General features: G+C 46.4%; 6 protein-coding genes across 9 annotated transcripts; 3 read left to right on the top strand and 3 right to left on the bottom strand.

Annotated features, from left to right (window-relative positions):
• Positions 1–66: 66 nt before the first annotated feature.
• LOC110190124 (uncharacterized) lies at positions 67–3,429 on the bottom strand. Of its 2 annotated transcripts, none has more exons than XM_020960445.2 (3): positions 2,765–3,429; positions 2,683–2,701; positions 67–1,809 (listed from the first exon to the last, which is right to left on the bottom strand). In XM_020960445.2, the coding sequence occupies exons 1-3, from the start codon at positions 3,161–3,163 to the stop codon at positions 1,499–1,501; spliced, it is 729 nt and encodes a 242-aa protein (XP_020816104.2). In that variant the 5' UTR covers positions 3,164–3,429; the 3' UTR covers positions 67–1,498. The 2 variants fall into 2 exon arrangements, with proteins under 2 accessions (XP_020816104.2, XP_020816105.1); XM_020960446.2 differs by having other exon boundaries at positions 67–1,794; positions 2,765–3,059.
• Positions 3,430–3,444: 15 nt separating this feature from the next.
• Taf6 (TBP-associated factor 6) lies at positions 3,445–6,153 on the bottom strand. The gene is made up of 5 exons (XM_086834510.1): positions 4,803–6,153; positions 4,569–4,738; positions 4,040–4,501; positions 3,717–3,975; positions 3,445–3,660 (listed from the first exon to the last, which is right to left on the bottom strand). Exons 1-5 carry the CDS (start codon positions 5,685–5,687, stop codon positions 3,574–3,576), a joined length of 1,863 nt encoding a protein of 620 aa, XP_086690636.1. The 5' UTR covers positions 5,688–6,153; the 3' UTR covers positions 3,445–3,573.
• A 312-nt stretch (positions 6,154–6,465) lies between these two features.
• On the top strand, positions 6,466–14,722 carry ash1 (histone-lysine N-methyltransferase ash1). Of its 2 annotated transcripts, XM_020960086.2 has the most exons (6): positions 6,466–6,892; positions 7,008–7,111; positions 7,170–12,026; positions 12,088–13,569; positions 13,646–13,849; positions 13,941–14,722. In XM_020960086.2, exons 2-6 carry the CDS (start codon positions 7,031–7,033, stop codon positions 14,151–14,153), a joined length of 6,837 nt encoding a protein of 2,278 aa, XP_020815745.2. In that variant the 5' UTR covers positions 6,466–6,892; positions 7,008–7,030; the 3' UTR covers positions 14,154–14,722. The 2 variants fall into 2 exon arrangements, with proteins under 2 accessions (XP_020815745.2, XP_086690635.1); XM_086834509.1 differs by having other exon boundaries at positions 6,488–7,111.
• Positions 14,723–14,837: 115 nt separating this feature from the next.
• On the top strand, positions 14,838–16,415 carry LOC110190227 (rRNA methyltransferase 3, mitochondrial). Its single transcript, XM_020960587.2, has 2 exons — positions 14,838–16,117; positions 16,184–16,415. The coding sequence occupies exons 1-2, from the start codon at positions 15,039–15,041 to the stop codon at positions 16,332–16,334; spliced, it is 1,230 nt and encodes a 409-aa protein (XP_020816246.1). The 5' UTR covers positions 14,838–15,038; the 3' UTR covers positions 16,335–16,415.
• An 8-nt stretch (positions 16,416–16,423) lies between these two features.
• On the bottom strand, positions 16,424–19,506 carry LOC110190226 (ATP-binding cassette sub-family F member 3). The gene is made up of 8 exons (XM_020960586.2): positions 19,003–19,506; positions 18,683–18,939; positions 18,384–18,607; positions 17,675–18,322; positions 17,449–17,622; positions 16,881–17,371; positions 16,728–16,819; positions 16,424–16,657 (listed from the first exon to the last, which is right to left on the bottom strand). Exons 1-8 carry the CDS (start codon positions 19,088–19,090, stop codon positions 16,505–16,507), a joined length of 2,127 nt encoding a protein of 708 aa, XP_020816245.2. The 5' UTR covers positions 19,091–19,506; the 3' UTR covers positions 16,424–16,504.
• On the top strand, positions 19,277–20,378 carry LOC110190207 (UPF0389 protein CG9231). Of its 2 annotated transcripts, XM_086834508.1 has the most exons (3): positions 19,277–19,427; positions 19,494–19,886; positions 19,949–20,378. In XM_086834508.1, the coding sequence occupies exons 2-3, from the start codon at positions 19,720–19,722 to the stop codon at positions 20,157–20,159; spliced, it is 378 nt and encodes a 125-aa protein (XP_086690634.1). In that variant the 5' UTR covers positions 19,277–19,427; positions 19,494–19,719; the 3' UTR covers positions 20,160–20,378. The 2 variants fall into 2 exon arrangements, with proteins under 2 accessions (XP_086690634.1, XP_020816221.2); XM_020960562.2 differs by lacking the exon at positions 19,277–19,427 and having other exon boundaries at positions 19,477–19,886.
• Positions 20,379–20,695: the final 317 nt, after the last annotated feature.

The raw sequence follows: 20,695 nt of genomic DNA, 5'->3' as shown, positions 1-20,695 counted from the left end.
CACTGCGTTGCAAACTTCTGACTGAAATTATAATACCCTGCAAGGGTATAAAAACGAAACTCTCGATTTGATTCCAAACATTGTTACTCTTTATTGCTGATATTTGTTAACTAAATACAACAGTGTTATATTTGCATTACGCATACTTATACATTTTATAGTTTATAATTATTCTCTTGACTTTTTCATTTAGCAACACATTTAAACTCAGGCAGATCTTTGCATTTGGGAGGTTACAAAATAAATGCGAAATCTCATACAAAATTGTTGCCTTGCAAATACATACGTGTACAAAGTTATCAATCTCCCGTTAGCTATTTATTCCTCATACTAATTTCCTTAAGTTTCGGATTCGGTATAGAATAGTGTCTCTATAGATCTCTCAAAAAGGGCCTCACAAAATATATCGGTATAGAGCGTGTTTTTGTGGTGGTTTTCGGTGACGTTGATGAGGAGGATGTTGGTGGAAACCTGTGCAGCATTTAGGAGGTGGCTCAGTGTGATTAACTAAAGTCTAAACACGTATGTATATAATAGTTAGTTAGTTACATTGTATATAAAATCAGTACACATTCATGCTTGTATATTGAACCTTCTGCTAGCTGGTTTTGAAAATATTTTGTAACTACTACACACCCATCTAAATAGAATCGCGGCACACGCCTAGGTATACACATACATATATGTTGGTATATAATTTGATATATCGTACAGTTATAATTAGGTGGAGATTGACCAGCCTGTTGTTCAACTTGGCATTGTTACCACCTGGGATTCTGTAACGTCTACATTTGATTGTGTTGTGCGTGGGATAGCCTCGAAGATTAAGTAAGACATGTATATCCTATATACGACACTTCTCTTTCCCTAACTAACCACGTAGTGGTTTGTGCTTCGAGTTCTTTTGCTTAAATTTCCATCGGGGATCACATTTAGGTTTTACAAATTATAAAGTATAGAGCTAAAGCTGTCCCATCAGCGTTTCCAAATCGAAATAATTTCAAAATAAAATTGAACAATATGAATTCCACAAACACACATATTTTGGATCACATGTTTCTTAAAATGTTAAAAGCACCTACAGATAATATTTGGTTCTCGGATTGATAATATGATAATCATTACAATTTGTAACGTTTTCTTTTTAAATAAATACAATTGATTTGATAATAAAGAAAATTACTAAAATTACTCTGTATACTTTCAACTGAATATAAATAGTGATTTAGAATGCTAGACTTGATTAGATTTGGAAACGCTTCAGGCTTAATATCTTATATGATAACTTCGGTCTTCAGGGGAAGACAAAATGGAATTTTGTTTGTGCTTTAACTTTTGAGCAAAGAAAATGCTTCTGGGCAAGGCCCTCAAAAACCTTTAGGATTTACGATGACGCAAGATTTTTGTTTATGTTCTACAGATTGTGTTCGTGGGGCGGAGATGGGCAATGGTTATAGTTTTGATTATGTTAGGATCACTATCATCCTTTATGGTTAGCTTAGTCCATTAGTCGAACTCCAGCCTGAACGTCATCGGCCATGCTGACGCCTTTCTTCTTTTTTCCTTCGGAGGGTTTCTTTTTGGTTAGGATCAGGGTCTCCGGCTCGTCCTGGGACTGCTGTCGCTTGCCATTCCCAGAGGCTCCTCCTACTCCGCCACCTCCTCCACTGTTGCTCCTCAGCTTGAAGCGCGTCGTGGCCGCCGCTGCGTTGTTGTTGGCACAATTGCAGATTGCATCAAAGATACGCACCACGAATCCTCGGGCACGGTTCACCACCTTGCCGTTCTTAAAATCTGGTATGGCGAAACCTGAGAGATTAGTGCATCATGCAAAGAGCAAAAAATACGAAAAAAAGGAAAACCAAGATCAGTGAGAAGGCAAAAGACAAGTTAAGTGCAACAAAATATGGTCATGCAATCGAGCTGGCACATTAGTTAAGGGGGAAATTTTGTATTAATTACTGAACCTTCCGCCGCAAATGGCTTCTATCACTTGATCAAGCCCATTAAGGTCACTTGTTTAAGCTCCTGGTATGGATTAAAGTCGACCAATGGCCAAGATCATAGACAATTTATTGGTACTTTCCCTTTGTACATTGGCTTAAAAGAGTACTAAAATTAAGGATCCAAAACTAAATAACTGCTTATTTAATTTTTGACGGTGAAAAAGAAATTTTTGATCAAAGTATGAAATGTAACGTTCAATAAATAATTCTGAGTCTAATGGTTTCGTTTAATTATGACCGGTTCGTTCACTAGGTGACTTGACCACTTGGACTTAAGCAAAAATTTCAAAAATAATTATACATAAGTATGTATATATTATGCATTAAATATATACACTTTCAGTGTATACATTTTTTAACCATCGATTCATGCTTTTCTGTGAACTGTATCTATGACACCACTAAGGTATGGACCCATAAACCCATCGCGAACTCTGATCCTTTGTCAACGCAGCACAAAGCACTTGGAAAACTACATTGTACGCTTGGTGCACTCGATTCTTGGCACACTTTCAAGGCTTTGAGCAACCTTCAAAACTTTTTTGTTCGATTTTCACTCACACGCAGCCTACAAGGCGCGAAGGAGCCCACTAAGCCAAGATGCGACGGCCATAGGGTAAATATCACAGAAGCTAAAAAGCAAAAAATGTTATCGGATGCCACGGCGGGTACTTACTCTGTCGTTTTTCCTTGCCCTGAAAATAGAAGTTACAAGTGTTTTAGTCAATGTAGTTTGAATTCTATTATGCGTAGTCAACCTGTTGCGATTTCTGGTTCTCAACAGCTCGCCTGTTGGCCTCCGTCTCAGCTCGCTGGACCACATCATCGAGCACTTCCCGCAGAGCGTCCATGTTCTGGGGGTTCTGTTTGAACGCCTCAATTCGGGCTTCCAGGGACTCCGTTTCAATTCCATTGGGGCTGTCCGGAGACGCAGGTTCGGGATCCGCAAATCTGGCATGCATTTTTCCTGTTTTTTCGATTAGAGATATCCTAAGATAGTTGAAAATTTCCCAAGAAAAGCTCCGCGCTGTGCCTTTGTCCTGCGATGAGTATCGGTATGTACTGTAAGGATTGTTGAGCAGAGCTCTTTGTGCGTCTGCCGTGGAATGTGGTGAAAAATCAATAGCTAGCCACTTGAGGGGCGCAGGTTCGCACATGCGTGGTAGCTGCGTAGTCGGATTTGTGAATGTACTTAAACTGAATGGAGTGCACGGAAAACAAAATCAACCTATTTTGTAATTAAAAAAATATATATGTATATAAACAAAAAAATAATAAAACCAAAATTTTTATTTGCGCTCCATAAAGGTTCTTGAAAATAGATGTCACTAGACAAAGTGAGTTCCACAATTATGTGAATACAAATTTAGCTAGAACATTAACATATTTTTGTATTTCAATCCATAGTCTCATATAAAAAAATCTGTAAAGATAGAGATTAAACTTATTTGTATATATATATATTTTTTTTTTGCCTGTGTAGTGTGTACTTTTGGGGTAGGTTTCCATTGTTTCTTAGTTTTATTGCATATACGAAATGTTTATTCAGACTAAGTGCTAATGTTAGCTACTCCAAGTGCGAGAGATCGTCCAGCTCTGGCGGGGCGCGCACAATATCCGTCTCAATAATCAGTGAGCTGGCATCTAGGGTGCTCTGAAAGATTCAACTGTTATACCATCAACTGCTGGCGCTTCGGTACCGGCACTAACATTATCGCTGATCCGTTGAGTGGCGATGAGGCTGCTGCTGTTACCGCTCCCACTGGCACTCGAATTCGAGTTCGAGTTGGAGGCATTGGCCCCATTGGAAGCCGCGGAGAGGACAACGCTGTGCGGGGAGCTGCCCCGACGCACAACTTTTGCCTGGCCCTGTTGCTGCGGGGAGTTTTGAGTGACTATGACGAACTTTTGCGGCTGCTGGTTGGCCTGAATGGCCCGAATCTGAGGCAATGCCGACACCCCGGGACTTCTGAAGAGGAAAGAATAGTAGTGTAGAAACAATAAGTCTACGACGGGCTTAAGCAATTTCCTACCCCTGTCTCTGTCCCTGCGTGCTGGGCATGGACACTCGCCCGATGGTGGTGGCTGTTTGGGCCGCACTCGTGATGGGAGCCGTGTTGATGGTGTTGGACGAAAGGGTCACAATACTCGTGGCTGGCGCGTTACGTACTTTTACCACCGCCTGGCACAGCGAAGGTCCAAGGAAACCAAAGTCGTTCTTGTACTCCTCCGCCGTATCAGGAGCAGCTCGCATCTGCTTGAGGATCGGTGGACAGCACTTCTGCAGCATAGCACGTATGTGGCCGGCGGCAGTCTTATCTGTGTTGCTAATAGAGGTGCCCAGCAGATGGGGTTCAATGCGTTCTGATATGAACTTAAGGCGGGGTATGATGAACACCTTGATAACCTCGCCACCCAGCTCCGATAGCCCTGCAATAGAGCCGTACAACGAAGATAGGTGGGTCTTATCATTCTGCAGGGCCTTGCTGAAGATGCTATGGAGTAGAGGGAGTTACAACAAAGTTATATGGATTAAAATTGATCCAAGAGAAGGAAAGTTACCGCGTCACACGTGTCTGCAGGTTATTGGTCAGTGTGTTGAAGGTCTTGCAGATCTGGGCCATTAGGCGGGAGGCGAAGTCTCGCAGCGCCCAGTGATTGTCCAGTTCCGGTCTCATGCAAAGCTGCTTAGACACAATACAAGTCATCACAGAGGGTATCAGTTCGTGCAGCTATTGGGAAGGGATAAACGTTTAAATATGCATTTGAGTAAATATTTTAACCATTAATCCTTACATATTTCTCCAAAAAGAGGGACGGATTGTCCAGCAGTGCCCGAACCATACGCATGAGGTAGATGAGCAGTGCCAGATTGTTCTGTACCACATTGACCTTAACGCCCTCCGCGATGAACGTGCACATGCGGGGCAGCATCTCGTGTAGGCCAGGATCCGAGCCCAGCGACTGCAACGCCTCCCCCCTTCTCGGCTCGTCGGAGCCCACACAGGCCTCTGTGATCTCTTTGTAGTACAGCTGCTGCTCCACAGACAACTCGTGAGTGGCCAGCTGCTTGACATGGATGGTCTCCACGTTCTTGAGCTTGTGGATCTTGCCGGTGGTAGGCTTGCCAGCCGCATCCTTGTTTAGGCCCTGGTCTAGTTTGATCACCGGATTGACAGAGTCCAGGAACTGGGAGTCCTTCGAGAGCGGGGGCGGATTCTCTGGCACAGTTGGCTGAACCCCCTCCACTACAAACCAGTGGGAACGTAACGTGAGGTCCAGAGGTATCTTCACCGAGTTGCTCGATGTGATCTCGTTAAGGTCGATCTCTTTGTCCTCAGTGAAATGAAGTTCTCGACCGCCGCCGGATGCAAAGCGGAAGGGGATAAAGTCCTTGGACACAAATCCATACTGCGGCTCCACATTACGCACCTTCAAAGACATGTCAATGTCCCGCACGGAGAGCTTCTGTCGCTTGGCGTGATGCATGAATTTTGCCGCATCCTGGACAATCCTCTTTAATTTAATGGACACATCTTCAGCCAACTCCTTGGCGGCGTCGTCAGACAAAGAGCCCACACCAATGCTCTCCGCTATCACCTTCATGGACTCCGCCGATATGCTGGAGCCGTACAGCATGCTGCTGGAGCCGCTGTTCGATTTTGCAGGTTTGCCACTCATTTCCTTTGCGTTTTTATGAAAATAAAACAAAATCGTTTATGCCGAGCAGGTCGGAGCAGTGTGTACCCACTTGCACAAAGCAATATTTATGCAGGGCTGCCAACTTGTTTAAATTCAATACGAGATACCCCGCAGGTGTGGTATTTTTAATACTTTTGAGATGTAGAAATAGGTAGAACAATATCAACAATATAAATAGATCAAATTTTAATTTTGGTTCCCTCGGCCGATATACATTCATAAGCTTCGCTGGCAGGCGAATATTTAAAATTTATTATTGAGATTTAAACATTTTATTTGTAATTCTATATCGTAAAGTCAATATACAATTAAAATTGTACTCAAAAGCCTGGAAAGTTGACATCCAAGTAATTGAACATTGTATTTCCATTTACAAATTCAAAAGCCTGGAAAGTTGATATCCTAGTAATTGAACATTGTATTTCCATTTACAATTTAAAAATATATACTCGCCAACCAAACAACGGTGTTCATTCTAATTTATCGTATGTTGGTAACCAGTTACCTGGTAACTGATGATTTTAGCATTGAAAAAGCTCAGTTAGTTTATAATTGATCCTTTCCAGATGTAAATTTTGCTATTACGTCTCACCTAAGACCCGATATAACAATAATAACGTATGGCTGATTATTACCGTTTATTATTCCAAATGATTTTTTAATTCTCATCGTTTTTATATTCTTGCACATGTTTTACAACTCTGACTATCGTCAGGCATTCTAAATGTATCGATATGCATTTGCGTTAGATCTAGTATTTTTTTGCGATTTAGTTCTTTTTTATAGGCGGTCACACAGAAATAGGCCAAAATAAATTTTATTTATGTTCGTACATTTTTGGTTGTCTGGCTTTTTGTTGTTGCGCCACATTAACAATAACAATTAAAGTGCGCACCCACCGCTGCCCGCGACCCGAAATTGTTAGAATTTAGCAACGCGCTCTTCTATGCCACATGCGAAAGGCGTTGCAACGTTGCGTCGTCGTCGTCGGGTGTCTCGAACAAAGCAGCAGCAGCAGGGAAAAGTGAAAACGGCGCCATTTTAGAAGCAGGGATATATCCAAGCCACGGCCAAAGGCGCAAGAAAAGTGCAAATGCAATGTGTAATATAATAGTTCGCCCGCTCGCTGAAAACACAACTTTCGACTAAAGCCGCGAGTGCTAGTGCCAAGAAAATAACTAAGCGTAAGTGGGGAATACATAGGTGTTTTTTTTTTGGACGTCGTCGCTGTGCGTGCTTTGACCTACTTTAAATGCGATTAAAAGAGCAACAAAAAACACCTTGGCTAATCTCTTGCAGCTCCCAAGCGACTACTCCAAAATATGAGCAGTGGTCAAAATGAGACGGCAGCAGCAAAGGTTCTGGAAACGCAACGCGCACAAGAATCCGGCAGTGAAAATGAGGCAAGTCCACCTAGTAGTACGTAATGGAATATAATGTGTAATGCGTCTTACCCAAAAGGAAACCGACTCCATTACGGATCAATCGAGCCAATCGAAGTCCACGAAATCCGCCACCCAGTTCAGCGTGCAACGTTCGGATGCCGACGGACTGCGCATGAGAATCTCAGCCATCCGCCCCCCGCCCCTGCCCCAGCCCATGGCCCCTGCTGCAGCTGGAACCGCAGCAGCCGCAGCAAGCAAACCAGTGGCGCCCAAGAAGCATCCCCTGAAGCCTAGAAAGATGTCCACGCAGGACACCGAGTCCGGCGGCTGCTCCGAGGCGAAGAACAAAGCGGGCAGCAGTAAGAAAGTGAAAGTCAAGCGCAAGAAGATTCCCAGCACTAGTGCGATTAACAAATTAGAGAGCTTGTCCAGATCTAAGATCAAGAAGCACAGCGCACAGGCCCCTGCCTTCTCCTCGGACTCGGAGGACGACCTGCCGCTGAAGGTGCACCAGCAGAGGGCACCTCGATTGCTACTAACGGCCATAACTCAGGCGGCCCAGTCAGCCACCAAACCTGCTCTGGACATTGGCATCTCCTCCAGCGACAATGAGCTACCCAACCTTGTGCAGGCGGCCATCAAGCGGGTGGAAAGCGATACTGAGGACACAACAGTGGAAGGAAGCTTTCGGAAGGCGGCCAAGGCCAAAAATGTACCACAGTATCAGTCCACGTTGCTGCAGGATTTCATGGAGAAGACTCAGATGCTGGGTCAGAGTGGAAACGCTAAGATACCAGAAGAGGCGGCAGCTATTGCTAAAGCCAAAGATGAAACAGTCCTGCAGACTGCTAATCCCCGCAAGAGGCGGGGTAGACCGAAGAAGATAATTCCGACGATTCCTCCCCCCGTGAACTCTGGGCCTGCCATCAATGAGTCCGCCGATTCAGGTGTGATTAGCACCACAAGCACTACGCAAAGCACCACACCCTCACCCAAGATGCAATCGGAAAACATTGTTCCCACAGTAGCGCAGGTGCCGGCGTCCAGCAGTAAGCCCAAGATGGACATGGCTTACTTGGATAAGAGGATGTACGCCACGGAGCGGGTTCTGTATCCACCGCCTAGGAGCAAGCGGAGACAGAACAACAAGAAAACCGCCTCAAGCTCATCCGCCAAAGAGGAGCTGCAGCTGGATCCAGTGTGGCGGGAGATCGATGTAAACAAGAAGTTCCGCTTAAGAAGTATGAGTGTTGGAGCAGCTAGTGGAACTGGACCAGGCACCACCATTTGCAGCAAGATCCTGGCCGCCAAGAGCGGTTATGTGTCGGATTATGGCAGCGTGCGGCATCAGAGGAGCGCCCATAACCATAATTCTGGGTACAAGTCCGACGCAAGCTGCAAGAGTCGGTACAGCACCAAAAGCTGTGTAAGTCGCCGAAGCAGGGCAAAGAGTTGTGGCTACCGCAGTGACTGCAAGGAGTCCGGAAAGTCTGGCCTACGAATGAGGCGAAAACGCAGGGCCTCCATGCTGTTAAAGAGCGCTGCAGATGACCCGGTCGAAGATCAGGACATCCTACAGTTGGCCGGCCTATCTCTGGGCCAGAGCAGTGAGGAAAGCAACGAATACATCAGTAAGCCGAGCTTACAGAGCCTGCCCACGACTAGTGCCAGCAAGAAGTACGGGGAGATTAATCGCTATGTGACGACTGGACAGTATTTCGGTCGCGGGAGCAGTTTGGCTAACACGAATCCGGATAACTTCATCAACAAGATGATGAATCAACGGAAGGAGACTCCAGCTCCGAGCAAAGCCTCCTGCAAAATTAAATCCCGGCGCTCGTCGGCGGCAAGTATGTGCAGTAGCTATGTGTCCGGAGTGTCTCGGATGAGGCGCAGACATCGCCGGAAGAGTTTTAGCAACAACAAGTCATTGAACATTGATTCTAAGCTGCTTACCGAAATCGAGATTATTACGAGTACCTTTCACTCGAGATGTCGCATACAGGACGATCGGCTGACTGGTAGCAGTGGCAAGGAGAAACTAATGGCCGATGCAAATAAGCTGCAAGCCACGCTGGCAGCTCCAAGTCCCGCCCAGCAAATGGTTCTGAATGGGGCAGGGGGGTCTGCGACAACGCTATCAAAGCCCTTGAAACGGGCTTTGAAGAAGCGTAAGCTAAGCGAACCGCTGGTGGACTTTGCCATGCTCTCGGCCAGCGCTAGTGGAACGCCCAATGGCAGTGGGACGAGTAACAGTAATGCTAAGAGACGACACAAGAAATCGCAGAGCAACGACAGTTCAAGTCCCGACGATCACAAATTACCGCTGAAGAAGCGTCACTACCTGCTGACACCGGGAGAGCGTCCTCCGGCGGAAGCGGCTTTCGCCAATGGAAAACTTAATGCAGAGGCTTGGGCAGCGGCAGCGGCGACTGCTAAGAGCACCGCATCAACCAAGTCGCAGGCTCAGTTCAATGCGAAGAGCGCCAAATCCGCTCTGACGCCCAAAAAGAGGCATCTCCTTGAGCAACCCTCGTCTAGCGGAGGAGTGGCTTCCTCGGCCAGCAACTCTCCTCTGAGGATTGTTGTAGACAACAACTCCATTAGTGGTGGCAAACTATTAGACATCAGTCCCAGCTCGCTGTGTTCCCTTAAACAGCAAAGGAGAGGTGGATCGGCCAAGCAGAAGGTGGCGCCCACTAAGGATTTGGCTCAAATGTCCCAACAGTCTCCAGCCTCCGGTAGCTACCCTCCCCCGGGGGTGTTTGAACCCTCCGTCGAACTGGAAATCCAGATACCCATCGGCAAACTAAATGAATCAGTCATAACTAAGGCAGAGGTGGAATCGCCCCTGCTGTCTGCATTGGATATTAAGGAGGATACCAAAAAGGAGATTGGTCAGAGAGTTGTTGAAACATTACTCCATAAAACTGGCGGCAATTTTCTGCTTAAACGCAAACGGAAGAAGATCAACCGCACCGGTTTCCCTACAGTGCGGAAAAAGAAGAGAAAAGTCAGTGTAGAACAGCAACCACCAACTACGATGTTGGAGGACCGAGACCAGGAGGATATGGACCCCGACGATCAGCCACTGCAGAACATGAGGGAAACCAGAAGCTCCAGCAGTGCCCAGGGGCAAGTTCAAGGCAATCCGCCCATTGACTGCGAAAGGGTACCACAGACAGGTGAGGCCAGGGAAAACTTTGTGGCCAGGAGTAATCAGAGAGCGCCGCGATTGTCGGTGGTGGCTCTGGAGCGCTTGCAACGACCCCAGACACCTGCCGCCAGAGGTAGGCCTCGTGGAAGGAAGCCCAAGGATAAGAAGCTGCCTGCAGCTCAACCTCCACCACCCATAACTCCGGCGTCCCACACCGAACCAGAAGTGAAGAGAAAACGTGGCCGGCAACCCAAGCAACCACCACTACAAGTCCCATCACCCACTCCAGCGACAGCACAAAGAAAGCCTAAACTGGAACCGAATATTAAACTACCAGCAGGCATTGATCCCAACACAAATTTCAGTTGCAAGATTCGCTTGAAGCGGCGAAAGAACCTAGATACGGGATGCAATCAAATCACCAAGGCTAAGGCACCTGTTGAACCTGAACTTCCACCGGAGGTGCCGTCAACCCAGGAGGAGATCGATGCGGAGGCTGAGGCAAAGAGGCTGGATTCTATTCCCGTTGAGCATGATCCATTGCCTTCTAACGAATCCCTTTACCCCATGCCACCCGATTACGCCAGTTGCAGTGATACCAGCGAAGACAAGGCATCGACCAACTCTTTGCGGAAATTGTCAAAGATAAAGAAGACCTATCTGGTTGCAGGGTTGTTCTCCAATCACTATAAGCAATCGCTGATGCCGCCGCCAGCAAAGGTGAACAAGAAACCGCCTGTAGAGGAGCAGCAGCACGCCGCGTCTGGAAGTCTTCTGCCACCTCCTCCATATTGCGAAAAGTATCTTCGAAGGAGGGAAGTGGACTTTGAGCTGCCTTACGACATTTGGTGGGCATATACTAACTCGAAATTGCCAACTAGACATGAAGTTCCGTCGTGGAACTACCGGAAAATCCGTACTAATGTGTACGCCGAGTCAGTGCGCCCAAATATAGCTGGATTCGATCCTCCTACCTGCAACTGCAAGAACCAGGGCGAGAAAGCCTGCTTAGACAACTGTCTTAATCGCATGGTATACACTGAGTGCTCTCCCACCAATTGTCCAGCTGCAGAGAAGTGTCGGAATCAGAAGATTCAACGACACGCAGTGGCTCCCGGAGTGGAGCGCTTCATGACGTTGGACAAGGGTTGGGGTGTGCGCACAAAACTACCAATTGCCAAGGGCACTTACATATTAGAGTACGTGGGCGAAGTGGTTACCGAAAGGGAATTTAAGCAGAGGATGGCCAGTATTTATCTGAATGATACTCATCACTACTGCCTACACTTGGATGGTGGACTCGTGATCGACGGTCAGCGCATGGGCAGTGATTGCCGGTTTGTTAACCACTCCTGCGAGCCCAATTGCGAAATGCAAAAGTGGAGCGTCAACGGACTGTCTCGAATGGTGCTTTTTGCCAAAAGAGCTATCGAGCAGGGTGAGGAGCTGACGTATGACTACAACTTTTCGCTGTTCAATCCCTCTGAGGGTCAGCCATGCAGGTGCAACACATCCCAGTGCCGTGGCGTCATCGGCGGCAAGTCGCAGAGGGTGAAGCCCCTTCCTGCCATAGAGAGTAAGCCCGCTCCGGAGGGACCTTCGGGCAGAAACGGACGTCAACGGAAACAAAAAGCCAGAAAGCACGCACAGAGGCAGCCGGCGGGCAGCAAGGAGACGGCATCTTCAGTGTCAGTAACCAAAATGCAGCCACTGTCCGAAAAGGAAAGGAAGCTGGTCAAACAGTTCAACATTTATCTAGTGAGGAATTTCGAGAAGGTGAGTTTTCTCTTACAAGCCATCACATTGTGGGTTATATTAATCTCTGTTTTCATCCCAGATTCGAAAGTGTAAGGCCAAGCAAGCTGCTTCTTTGGTCCTGTCTACGCCTGCGGCTTCCGCAACATCACCAGCACACGGTGCCACCAATGGAGATATTCCCGGACGTCGACCATCCACACCATCATCCACCTCCTTGCTGGCGGCCCAGATATCAGCGCTCTGCACGCCCCGTAACATGAAAACCCGAGGACTGGCGCAGGCCGTTCATGATCCCGAATTGGAGAAAATGGCCAAAATGGCTGTTGTTCTGAGGGATATCTGCAGTTCCCTTGAAACCCAAAAGATGGCCGATCTCTTGACCACCATCTCCAGCAAGAAGAAAAAGTCAATGAAGAATCTGAGCGGCAAAACAGCAGGATTGGCAGCTGCAAACTCGCGCGTGGAGTTCAGGGCCATTCAAGCTTGGGTGGAACAGGGCCATTATAAGACACCGCAGGAATACGACGACCACATGCAGCAGCTTTTTGTGGAGGCCAAGCAGCAGCATGGCGACGATGAGGGCAAAGCCAAGGCCTTGCAAGCCCTGAAAGACTGCTATGAGCAGCAGAAGGCGGACAACTATGGTCAACTGGTGGACATTTTAGGCGATTCGGGATTATTGCAAAGCTTCAAGCCGAAGGGAGACATGGCTGAGGAAGAGGTTGCGCCGAAACTAGTCGTGAAGAAATCGCCAGGAGCTGGGGACGGAGCTTTTCCAGTGGTGCCGTCGTTACCTATACCTTCATTGCTTCCAATTGGTTCCCCCGAAGAGGATGTGATCCGTTGTATTTGCGGCTTGTACAAGGACGAGGGATTAATGATTCAGTGCGCCAAGTGCATGGTTTGGCAGCATACAGAGTGCACTAAGGCTGATATCGATGCAGACAACTATCAGTGCGAGCGGTGCGAGCCAAGAGAGGTGGATCGCGAAATTCCACTGGAGGAATTCACCGAGGAGGGACATCGCTACTACCTTTCTCTGATGCGCGGGGATCTGCAGGTGCGTCAAGGCGATGCTGTCTATGTCCTACGTGATATTCCCATCAAGGATGAGGCGGGTAAGGTGCTGCCAACCAAGAAGCACACCTACGAGACTATCGGTGCTATCGACTACCAAGAGTGTGACATTTTTCGGGTCGAGCACTTGTGGAAAAATGAATTGGGAAAGCGTTTCATATTCGGCCATCATTTCCTGCGGCCCCATGAAACTTTCCATGAACCCTCCCGTCGTTTTTACCCCAATGAAGTGGTCAGGGTCTCCCTTTATGAAGTTGTGCCCATTGAGCTGGTGATTGGACGGTGTTGGGTCTTAGATCGCACTACCTTCTGCAAGGGTCGGCCTATGGAGTGCGTTGATGAAGATCATTGCTACATCTGCGAGCTGCGTGTGGACAAGACGGCCAGGTTCTTTTCAAAGGCCAAGGCCAACCATCCTGCGTGCACCAAGAGCTATGCCTTTCGGAAGTTCCCCGAAAAACTTAAGATATCCAAGAGCTATGCGGTACGTTCAAACCAAAAATATAAATGAAAAGAATGTTCTTTACTAACTTCTAACTTCCCGTTACTTTTCATTTCAGCCCCACGATGTGGATCCTTCGTTGCTTAAAACAAGGAAGCAAAAGACTGAATTAGATGTAGGAGTAGCGGCAGCAGCTATGCAAAAGGCAACAGGAAGGCAGGACCAGCATCATCAACCGAAGACGGTAGGGAGAAAGCCTCGAGGTTACACTGCGACCTCAGTGGATGCCCATGTCGTAACGCCAGTGGCTCCCAACAGACAGGTTAGTGGAGGCAGATTAAGATAACAAAGCACCCCAAAACTTTATATAAAATAATTTCTAATTTATTATGTTTCTTTTTACCACGTTACAGATGATTAAAAAGAAGCGCTCGCGATTGGAAAGTGTTCTGAATACAATGAAGCTCAAGTGTCTCGATGCACAGACAGCCCAGGAACAACCTATTGATCTGTCATATCTGCTGTCCGGCCGCGGAGCCCGACAGAGGAAGACCCAGCAGTCCGGCACAACCAACAGCAGCCACAGCTCGAGCAGCTCTAACTCGGCTGTGGCCAGCTTAGCCTAACAGATGTAGCCAGCGAGTTGGCTTAACCCTGTATATATACTAACTATGCGTAAAGTTAGAGGCATTGCTTAATATTTACAAATCTTCAATTAAGAAACGGCACGTAGCCATGTAAGACGTATTGGTGATAGTAGTAATTCTAGGTCGTACATTGTTATGAACAAATATCGTGAATAAGGTCTGCCGACCCTGGCTGAGATGGAATGGATTATGAAGATTTTGAATTATTTATACTCTAAGAATTTATTTATATGTATGATAGTATTTTAAGCCAACACATGAAGCCCCCCATTTAGATGAATTGCCTATGTTTTTAATAGTTTATCGCGTTTCCAATATTAATTTTGTTTTACACAACTACCCTTTTTTCAACCTTTTTCCATCGAAGGCGTTTGAATTTGCATTGTTATTTTAAATTATTATTGTATTATGTTATGGCTGCTTAACGGAACTATGTCAAACACCCAAGTAGGACAACTCATTGCGCTATTAGTTTTTAATTAATTTCAAATTGTTATTAACTGCTAACACAATTTTAAAAAATGAAATAAATATATATTTTCATTAAATGGAATGTGTTTAAAAATTTGAAATGTGCCGCTTCTACTAACAGAGTGTGGTAAAACTGCAGGTTTTGCAAGTTGGGCGTTGTTCAACACTATTTTCACGGACGTACGTAAAGGGGGTCTGAAACTAAGCTTAGTTGTTTGTTTTTGTCATTGGACACGATGTTATTAAGATAACTTCTTACATGAAGATACAGTCAACTTTCGTTAAAAAATTATATTTTCTTATTTGGGTGTTTCTTATCCCTTGTGAACCCTCTGAGTACATTTACTGCCAACGCCTCTGCTTTAAACAAACATATGTTCAGTTTAAATAACCATGTTCTGTAATATTTTAAAACGCTCTTTTCAAGCGAATATAAAGAATGTTCAAACATTCAATGTGTTGCGACGGAGTAGCTCCAATGGTCCTCAAGGCGACATCAAGGATGCACTAGATATAGAGGCAAATCTATTCGGAAATTCGGATTTGAAGCATGAGCCGGTAAACACGCGGGATGCTTTACGCAAGAATCGAACGAAGTCACTTGGAGCTAGAAAAAACAAGGAACCCACCGTTCCATTGGCTCCGCGCAAGAAAAGTGGTGTCCCTGCTCCACGGCTAGCTTCCAGCCCTGCCCCATTGATAAAGGATATCGAGCTTAATCTGGAGTTTGTGCGCCTCACACTGCATGATCCACTAACCAGCACCTTGCTGACCACAGTGCGCTCCCGCAAACGTCGCGACAAGAACCGGCAGATCATCATTGAAGGAAGACGCCTCATCAGAGAGGCCCTGCAATGTGGCCTTAAAATGGAGGCTCTCATCTTCAGTCAGAAGGATCAATTGGCGCTGATAAAGGAGGAAGTTGGCAGGTCGCAGCTGGAAAGCGGCTCAAAAATCTACAAAGTTCCACAGCATGACCTAAAAACATGGTCTTCGCTGGTAACTCCTCCCGGATTGATGGCCATTTTCGATAGACCATCGGATAAGGGTCTAGAGCAGAACCTGACAGAGCAACAACAACTGGGAACGCGTCCCTTGCCCATCACTGTGGTGTGTGATAATATCAGGGAGCCGAATAATCTGGGAAGCATCATTAGAACCTGTGCGGCTCTGCCGTGCCGGCAGGTTGTAGTCACACACGGCTGCTGCGATCCTTGGGAATCGAAAGCTCTGAGAGGAGGCTGTGGCGGTCAGTTCCGGCTGCCCATTCTCGATGACGTTACCTGGGAGGAGCTCTCTTCAAGCATTCCCCGAGAGACAGCCGATAACTGTAAGATCTTTATTGCGGAAAATAACCAAGAAAAGTGGGCCAACCACCAGGCAATCGATTATGCAGAGATCAACGAAATTGGAGCGCACAATCTTCTCATCATTGGCGGTGAGAGTCATGGTGTCAGCGGGGAAGCATATAGGTACAGGGAAATGGCATCTCCAGGCATAACCGAATCGGAATCACAACTTTGTATTTTTCTTTGCAGTTTCATGAACTCAGTGGGCGACGGCCAAGGAAAGTGCGTCTACATACCCTTGGCAGCTGGAATCGATAGCTTGAATGTGGCATCCGCGCTGACACTGTTGCTCTTTGAGATGCGAAGAAAACTTAATCAGCCAACTGGTAGCAGTATCTAGAGTTTGTTTTTGTTTATGTTTTCCTAATATTGTTCAAAATATAAGTATTTCACGGTAAACACAATTACAAAATTTCGAAAACCATTGTCTTTCTCTTTGTGTCATAGACATAATATAAATTTATTGCTAGGCTGTTTCACAAATAGATAAATAATGTACTGTTATTAAATTCAACTATTAGCTTCGATTTCCTTGTAAACCTCACGCTTATATTCGTCCAGACCACCTTCAATGGCTCTGACCGTGCGATTACCACACACCCAGAGCTCTTTGCAAACGACTTTAATAAGGCGCTCGTCGTGGGAAACTAAAATAACACCGCCCTGTTCAAGTGGAAGAAAAGAAAGATTGTTAAATACATTAAGAAGCGTTGATTGAAAATGAAATATGCACCTTGAAGGCATTAATAGCTCGGCCTAAAGCATCAATGGTCTCAATGTCTAAGTGATTTGTCGGCTCATCCAGCACTAGGAAATTCGGTTCCGCTATTGGTAGAACACACATTATAGTCAAAGATATAATAAAGAAAAGCAAACAGCGTCTTACCCATGCACATCTTTGCTAAGGCCACGCGTGATTTCTGCCCACCAGACAAGCTGGCTATGCTCTGCAATGCCAGGGGACCAGATATGCCAAAACTGCCCAACTGCCGACGATACTCCTCATCGGGTCGTCCGGGAAACAGCTCAGCTAAGACGCCCACACACGTCACGTTCATGTTCAGATGGTCCACATGGTGCTGCGCAAAGTAGCCGATACGCAAGCCACGATGCAGCACAATATTTCCATAGATAGTACTCAGCTGTCCAACGATAATCTTCAGCAGCGTCGACTTTCCAGCGCCGTTCTCACCGACAATACAAATACGCGAGTCCGAGGTAGCAGAGAGATTGACGCCCTTAAAGATGGGCAGTGGATCTTCGGGATTGTAGCGGAACGACACCTCCGAAATGGCCAGCACCGGAGGATTGAGGGGCTCCACGTCAGGGAACTTGAGCGTTACATCCGTCTCCTTTTCCACCGGTTTCAGCTCAGGACTGTCGATAAATATTATTTTTTAATAATGTTAAATGAAAATTAATAGCTTCCATGTCAATAGCTGCGTATAGCTTACAGTTTTTCCAGCATCTTGATTTTGGACTGCACCGACGAGGCGCGATTTGCATTGTAGCGGAAGCGATCAATAAACTCCTGGACATGTTGTCTGTGAGCCATTTGAGCCTCGTATTCTCGCCTCTGAGCCTTTAGCTTCTCCGTCTTTGTCTTCTCAAACTGCTCATAATTTCCCCTATAAAAAATATATTAATAAAGGATATAATTGAACTACGTTAGTCGCTTACTTGTAGGCCTCAAGCTCCTGGGAATGTAGATGTATGATGTCTGTCGGCACGGTATCCAGGAAGTTACGGTCGTGGGAAACAACCAATACAGTGGTGGGCCACGTCTGTAGATAGTTCTCCAGCCAGATGATTGCCTTAATGTCCAACATGTTCGTAGGTTCATCGAGTAGCAGCAGATCGGGCTTGGAGAACAGCGCCCGGGCCAAGGCCAGACGCATACGCCAGCCGCCAGAGAAGGATTTGGTGGGTCGTAGCTGCATATCCGCATCGAAACCCAAACCCTTGAGTATCACAGATGCACGGGCCACCGCCTTGTCCGCCTCGATGTTCTGCAGGGCCGCGTATGTTTCGCTCAGCTCGTTGGATAGCGCCGCATCCTGCACGCCATTGTTTAGCGCAGCCAGGATCTCCTTCTCCCGAGAGAGCAGCCTCGTTCGCTCCGTGTCGCATTCCAGCACGCTGTCCACAGCAGGTGTGTCATCGCCCATCACCTCCTGCTCCACATGCAACACCGAAATGTGAGAGGGTATCTGCAGTTGCCGCTCAGCAATCATCCGCAGCAGCGTCGTCTTGCCTAAGCCATTCCGTCCCACCAAACCGTAGCGCCGTCCGGAAAACAGTAGCAGATTCGCATTCTGCAGGAGCACTCTGGTGGAGACCAACGCGATTTAATGGTACATTCGCGGCTCAATGGTAAAACTAAACTTACTTTTCTCCAAATGCGAGGTCGAAGTTCTCGATTTTAATGTCCATGGAGCGGTTGAGGCCTTTCTGGTCAAGCTTGGTGTTCTTTTTATTGGTGACCTGGGAGGCCGTAGCTGTTTGTAGTTTCACTGCCACGGGAATCATTCCATGTTTGTTGACTTCCTGTCGCTTCTCCTGCTTTTGCTGCAGCTTGGCCTCAGCCTTTTCCAGTTTTTTCGAATCAACTTTCTGGGGAATAGGAGGGAATTATTCTTGGTTTCAAAACTCTGAAGTTTACCGAATCTATTCCGAAGCTAGACTTACATTAGCGCCATCCTTGTTGACCACCCATATGCTCTGCATATCCTTGTCCAGGCGCTCCATGTTCTTGGCCATCTCCTCGATGTTGACGGGCGCATTCAGCATCTTGCGCTCCACGTTGACTCCGTTGTTCTTCATGATGTTGAGGAATTGCTCGCACAAGTCTCGGACGCTTTCCTCCGGCCGCTCACAATCCACGCTCTGGAGGATGTCTCCCACCGCATCAAAGATGTCGTCGCCGGTCTCGAAATCCTCCTCACCTTCATAAAACAATGCGGAAAACACTGAATCCCAAGCTTGGTTAAGGATCGTAAGCCACTTACTTCCGGTGAGCACTCCCACGACATAGGTAAGCAGCTCAGAGTCGATTTTGGGAAACTCCCGCTGCAGAATGCTCGTGTAGTCGCTCATATCGGCTGCTGCTGCTTTGCGTGGCGGGTAGTCGGATCCTACAGTTGACCTTGGTCGCTAAAACGCTTTTTAATTAACTTTTCCGACTTTTACACCGCAAAACGAAACCTAAAAGGGAGAGCAGTGTGGCCGTGTCACAGAGATTCAATTACACCATCGTTATTATGCGGCATTGATGCCGCGGCCGCACTGCCATTTCCGGTGTGCACTGCAGAATATTTGTAAACTTCCATATTTTCTGGGAAAATGAATCAATGTGAACTTTTATAAATACTCTAAGCCCGAAGGTAATAGGGCGATGCCGTTGCGACATGATGGAAGCCGTCCCCATTCAAATGTAAACAAAGTCAGATCAGCAAAATTGTGTACATGGTACAATACAAATTGTTGTTCTCCATTCTAGGTACATTTGCAACAGCTGGGAAGACAGCTGAGAAAATGTAACGAAACCACAATACAGCTAGTAATTTGTTGGGTTCGTTCGTTTCTGTATTTAATACCAGATTCGGTTGAATACCATATTTGGCCACGCCGCGGTCACACTGACTTTTTAATCAGGAGTTGCATAAAATTTCGTATTTCAGACTATAATTTTTAGTAAACAACAATCACAGCTTTAATTGCACACTATGCTTAACAAGGCAACATTAATTGGAGCTATCGTGCGTCGCTCGTTTGGGTTCTCGCCGATTATGCGCCAGACGATCAAGAACCATGAGCCCAACAACCTGGAAAGACGTATGCTGGTGTGGACCGGTAAATATAAATCGCAGAGCGAAGTACCAAATTTTGTGAGGTGCGTGGGATGTCTGTTGGAGGATGCAACAGGTTATTGAACACAATTGGTCCTTTTTGCAGCCAGGATGAGATGGAGCGCTGCCGGAACAAAATGCGTATCCGACTGGCCAACATCATGATCGCTCTCACCGCCGTCGGTTGCGCTATTATGGTCTACAGCGGCAAGCAGGCGGCTAAGCGGGGGGAATCCGTGTCGCAGATGAATCTCGAGTGGCACAAGCAGTTCAAGGAACCCCAAGCTGGCGCGGGCGCTACTTCCAGCTCCAAGTAGGCACCTGCTTTCAAAACACATCACCGTCTTAACATGAACACTTAACCACGAGAACGTAACAATTAGTCTGGTTTGCTTTAGTATCGGTTTGTGTTAGAAAACGGTTTGGTTAAGCATGTATTCATGCCACATCCTTGATCGATTTTTAGTGATATGTATAGACTCAAAGTTAGTTTCGATTGTATTAGCAAAAGAAATAAATGTTTTTAAAGTACTGTACTTACAAGCTTAAATGATTGAGTAATCGGGTCTCACGGTAAATATTTAATACGAAACTGAAGCTCTGTGAATTTTATAAACTGCATAGATCATGGAAGTTCAGTTTCTCATTTCCACATTTCTACATTAATGAACAACTTTAATACAAAGCACCATAATTTCTGGAACTGCTACCATAAAGTTGAGTTAGGCGATGATAATTTAAGATTAATTCAATTTTTAATATTGTATAGTAGCAACATAGTATGTTGTTTTAGTTTAACATGTTTGCTCTAATCAAAATTTGGCGACTTGAAAACAGGTAGCTGTTTGGATGA

This window comes from Drosophila serrata, unplaced genomic scaffold (genome assembly GCF_035046125.1).
Source record: "Drosophila serrata isolate PLE 108 unplaced genomic scaffold, ASM3504612v1 contig_272, whole genome shotgun sequence".
Taxonomy (NCBI): Eukaryota; Metazoa; Arthropoda; class Insecta; order Diptera; family Drosophilidae; genus Drosophila; species Drosophila serrata.
Note: the sequence above shows the minus strand (reverse complement) of the source record. Positions and strands in the feature narration are given on the sequence as shown.

Coding starts and splice junctions, on each gene's coding strand:
- LOC110190124 (XM_020960445.2), bottom strand. CDS start 3,163: ATGTGCGAACCTGCGCCCCTCAAGTGGCTAGCTATTGATTTTTCACCA.
- Taf6 (XM_086834510.1), bottom strand. CDS start 5,687: ATGAGTGGCAAACCTGCAAAATCGAACAGCGGCTCCAGCAGCATGCTG. Junction 4,502..4,568: donor CTGCAGACACGTGTGACGCG/GTAACTTTCCTT, acceptor TCTACTCCATAG/CATCTTCAGCAAGGCCCTGC. Junction 3,976..4,039: donor ACGCAGGGACAGAGACAGGG/GTAGGAAATTGC, acceptor TTTCCTCTTCAG/AAGTCCCGGGGTGTCGGCAT.
- ash1 (XM_020960086.2), top strand. CDS start 7,031: ATGAGCAGTGGTCAAAATGAGACGGCAGCAGCAAAGGTTCTGGAAACG. Junction 7,112..7,169: donor AATCCGGCAGTGAAAATGAG/GCAAGTCCACCT, acceptor CTTACCCAAAAG/GAAACCGACTCCATTACGGA. Junction 13,850..13,940: donor CAGTGGCTCCCAACAGACAG/GTTAGTGGAGGC, acceptor ACCACGTTACAG/ATGATTAAAAAGAAGCGCTC.
- LOC110190227 (XM_020960587.2), top strand. CDS start 15,039: ATGTTCTGTAATATTTTAAAACGCTCTTTTCAAGCGAATATAAAGAAT. Junction 16,118..16,183: donor GTCAGCGGGGAAGCATATAG/GTACAGGGAAAT, acceptor TTTTCTTTGCAG/TTTCATGAACTCAGTGGGCG.
- LOC110190226 (XM_020960586.2), bottom strand. CDS start 19,090: ATGAGCGACTACACGAGCATTCTGCAGCGGGAGTTTCCCAAAATCGAC. Junction 16,820..16,880: donor CTTAGCAAAGATGTGCATGG/GTAAGACGCTGT, acceptor TTCTACCAATAG/CGGAACCGAATTTCCTAGTG. Junction 16,658..16,727: donor GAGCTATTAATGCCTTCAAG/GTGCATATTTCA, acceptor CCACTTGAACAG/GGCGGTGTTATTTTAGTTTC.
- LOC110190207 (XM_086834508.1), top strand. CDS start 19,720: ATGCTTAACAAGGCAACATTAATTGGAGCTATCGTGCGTCGCTCGTTT. Junction 19,887..19,948: donor GAAGTACCAAATTTTGTGAG/GTGCGTGGGATG, acceptor TCCTTTTTGCAG/CCAGGATGAGATGGAGCGCT.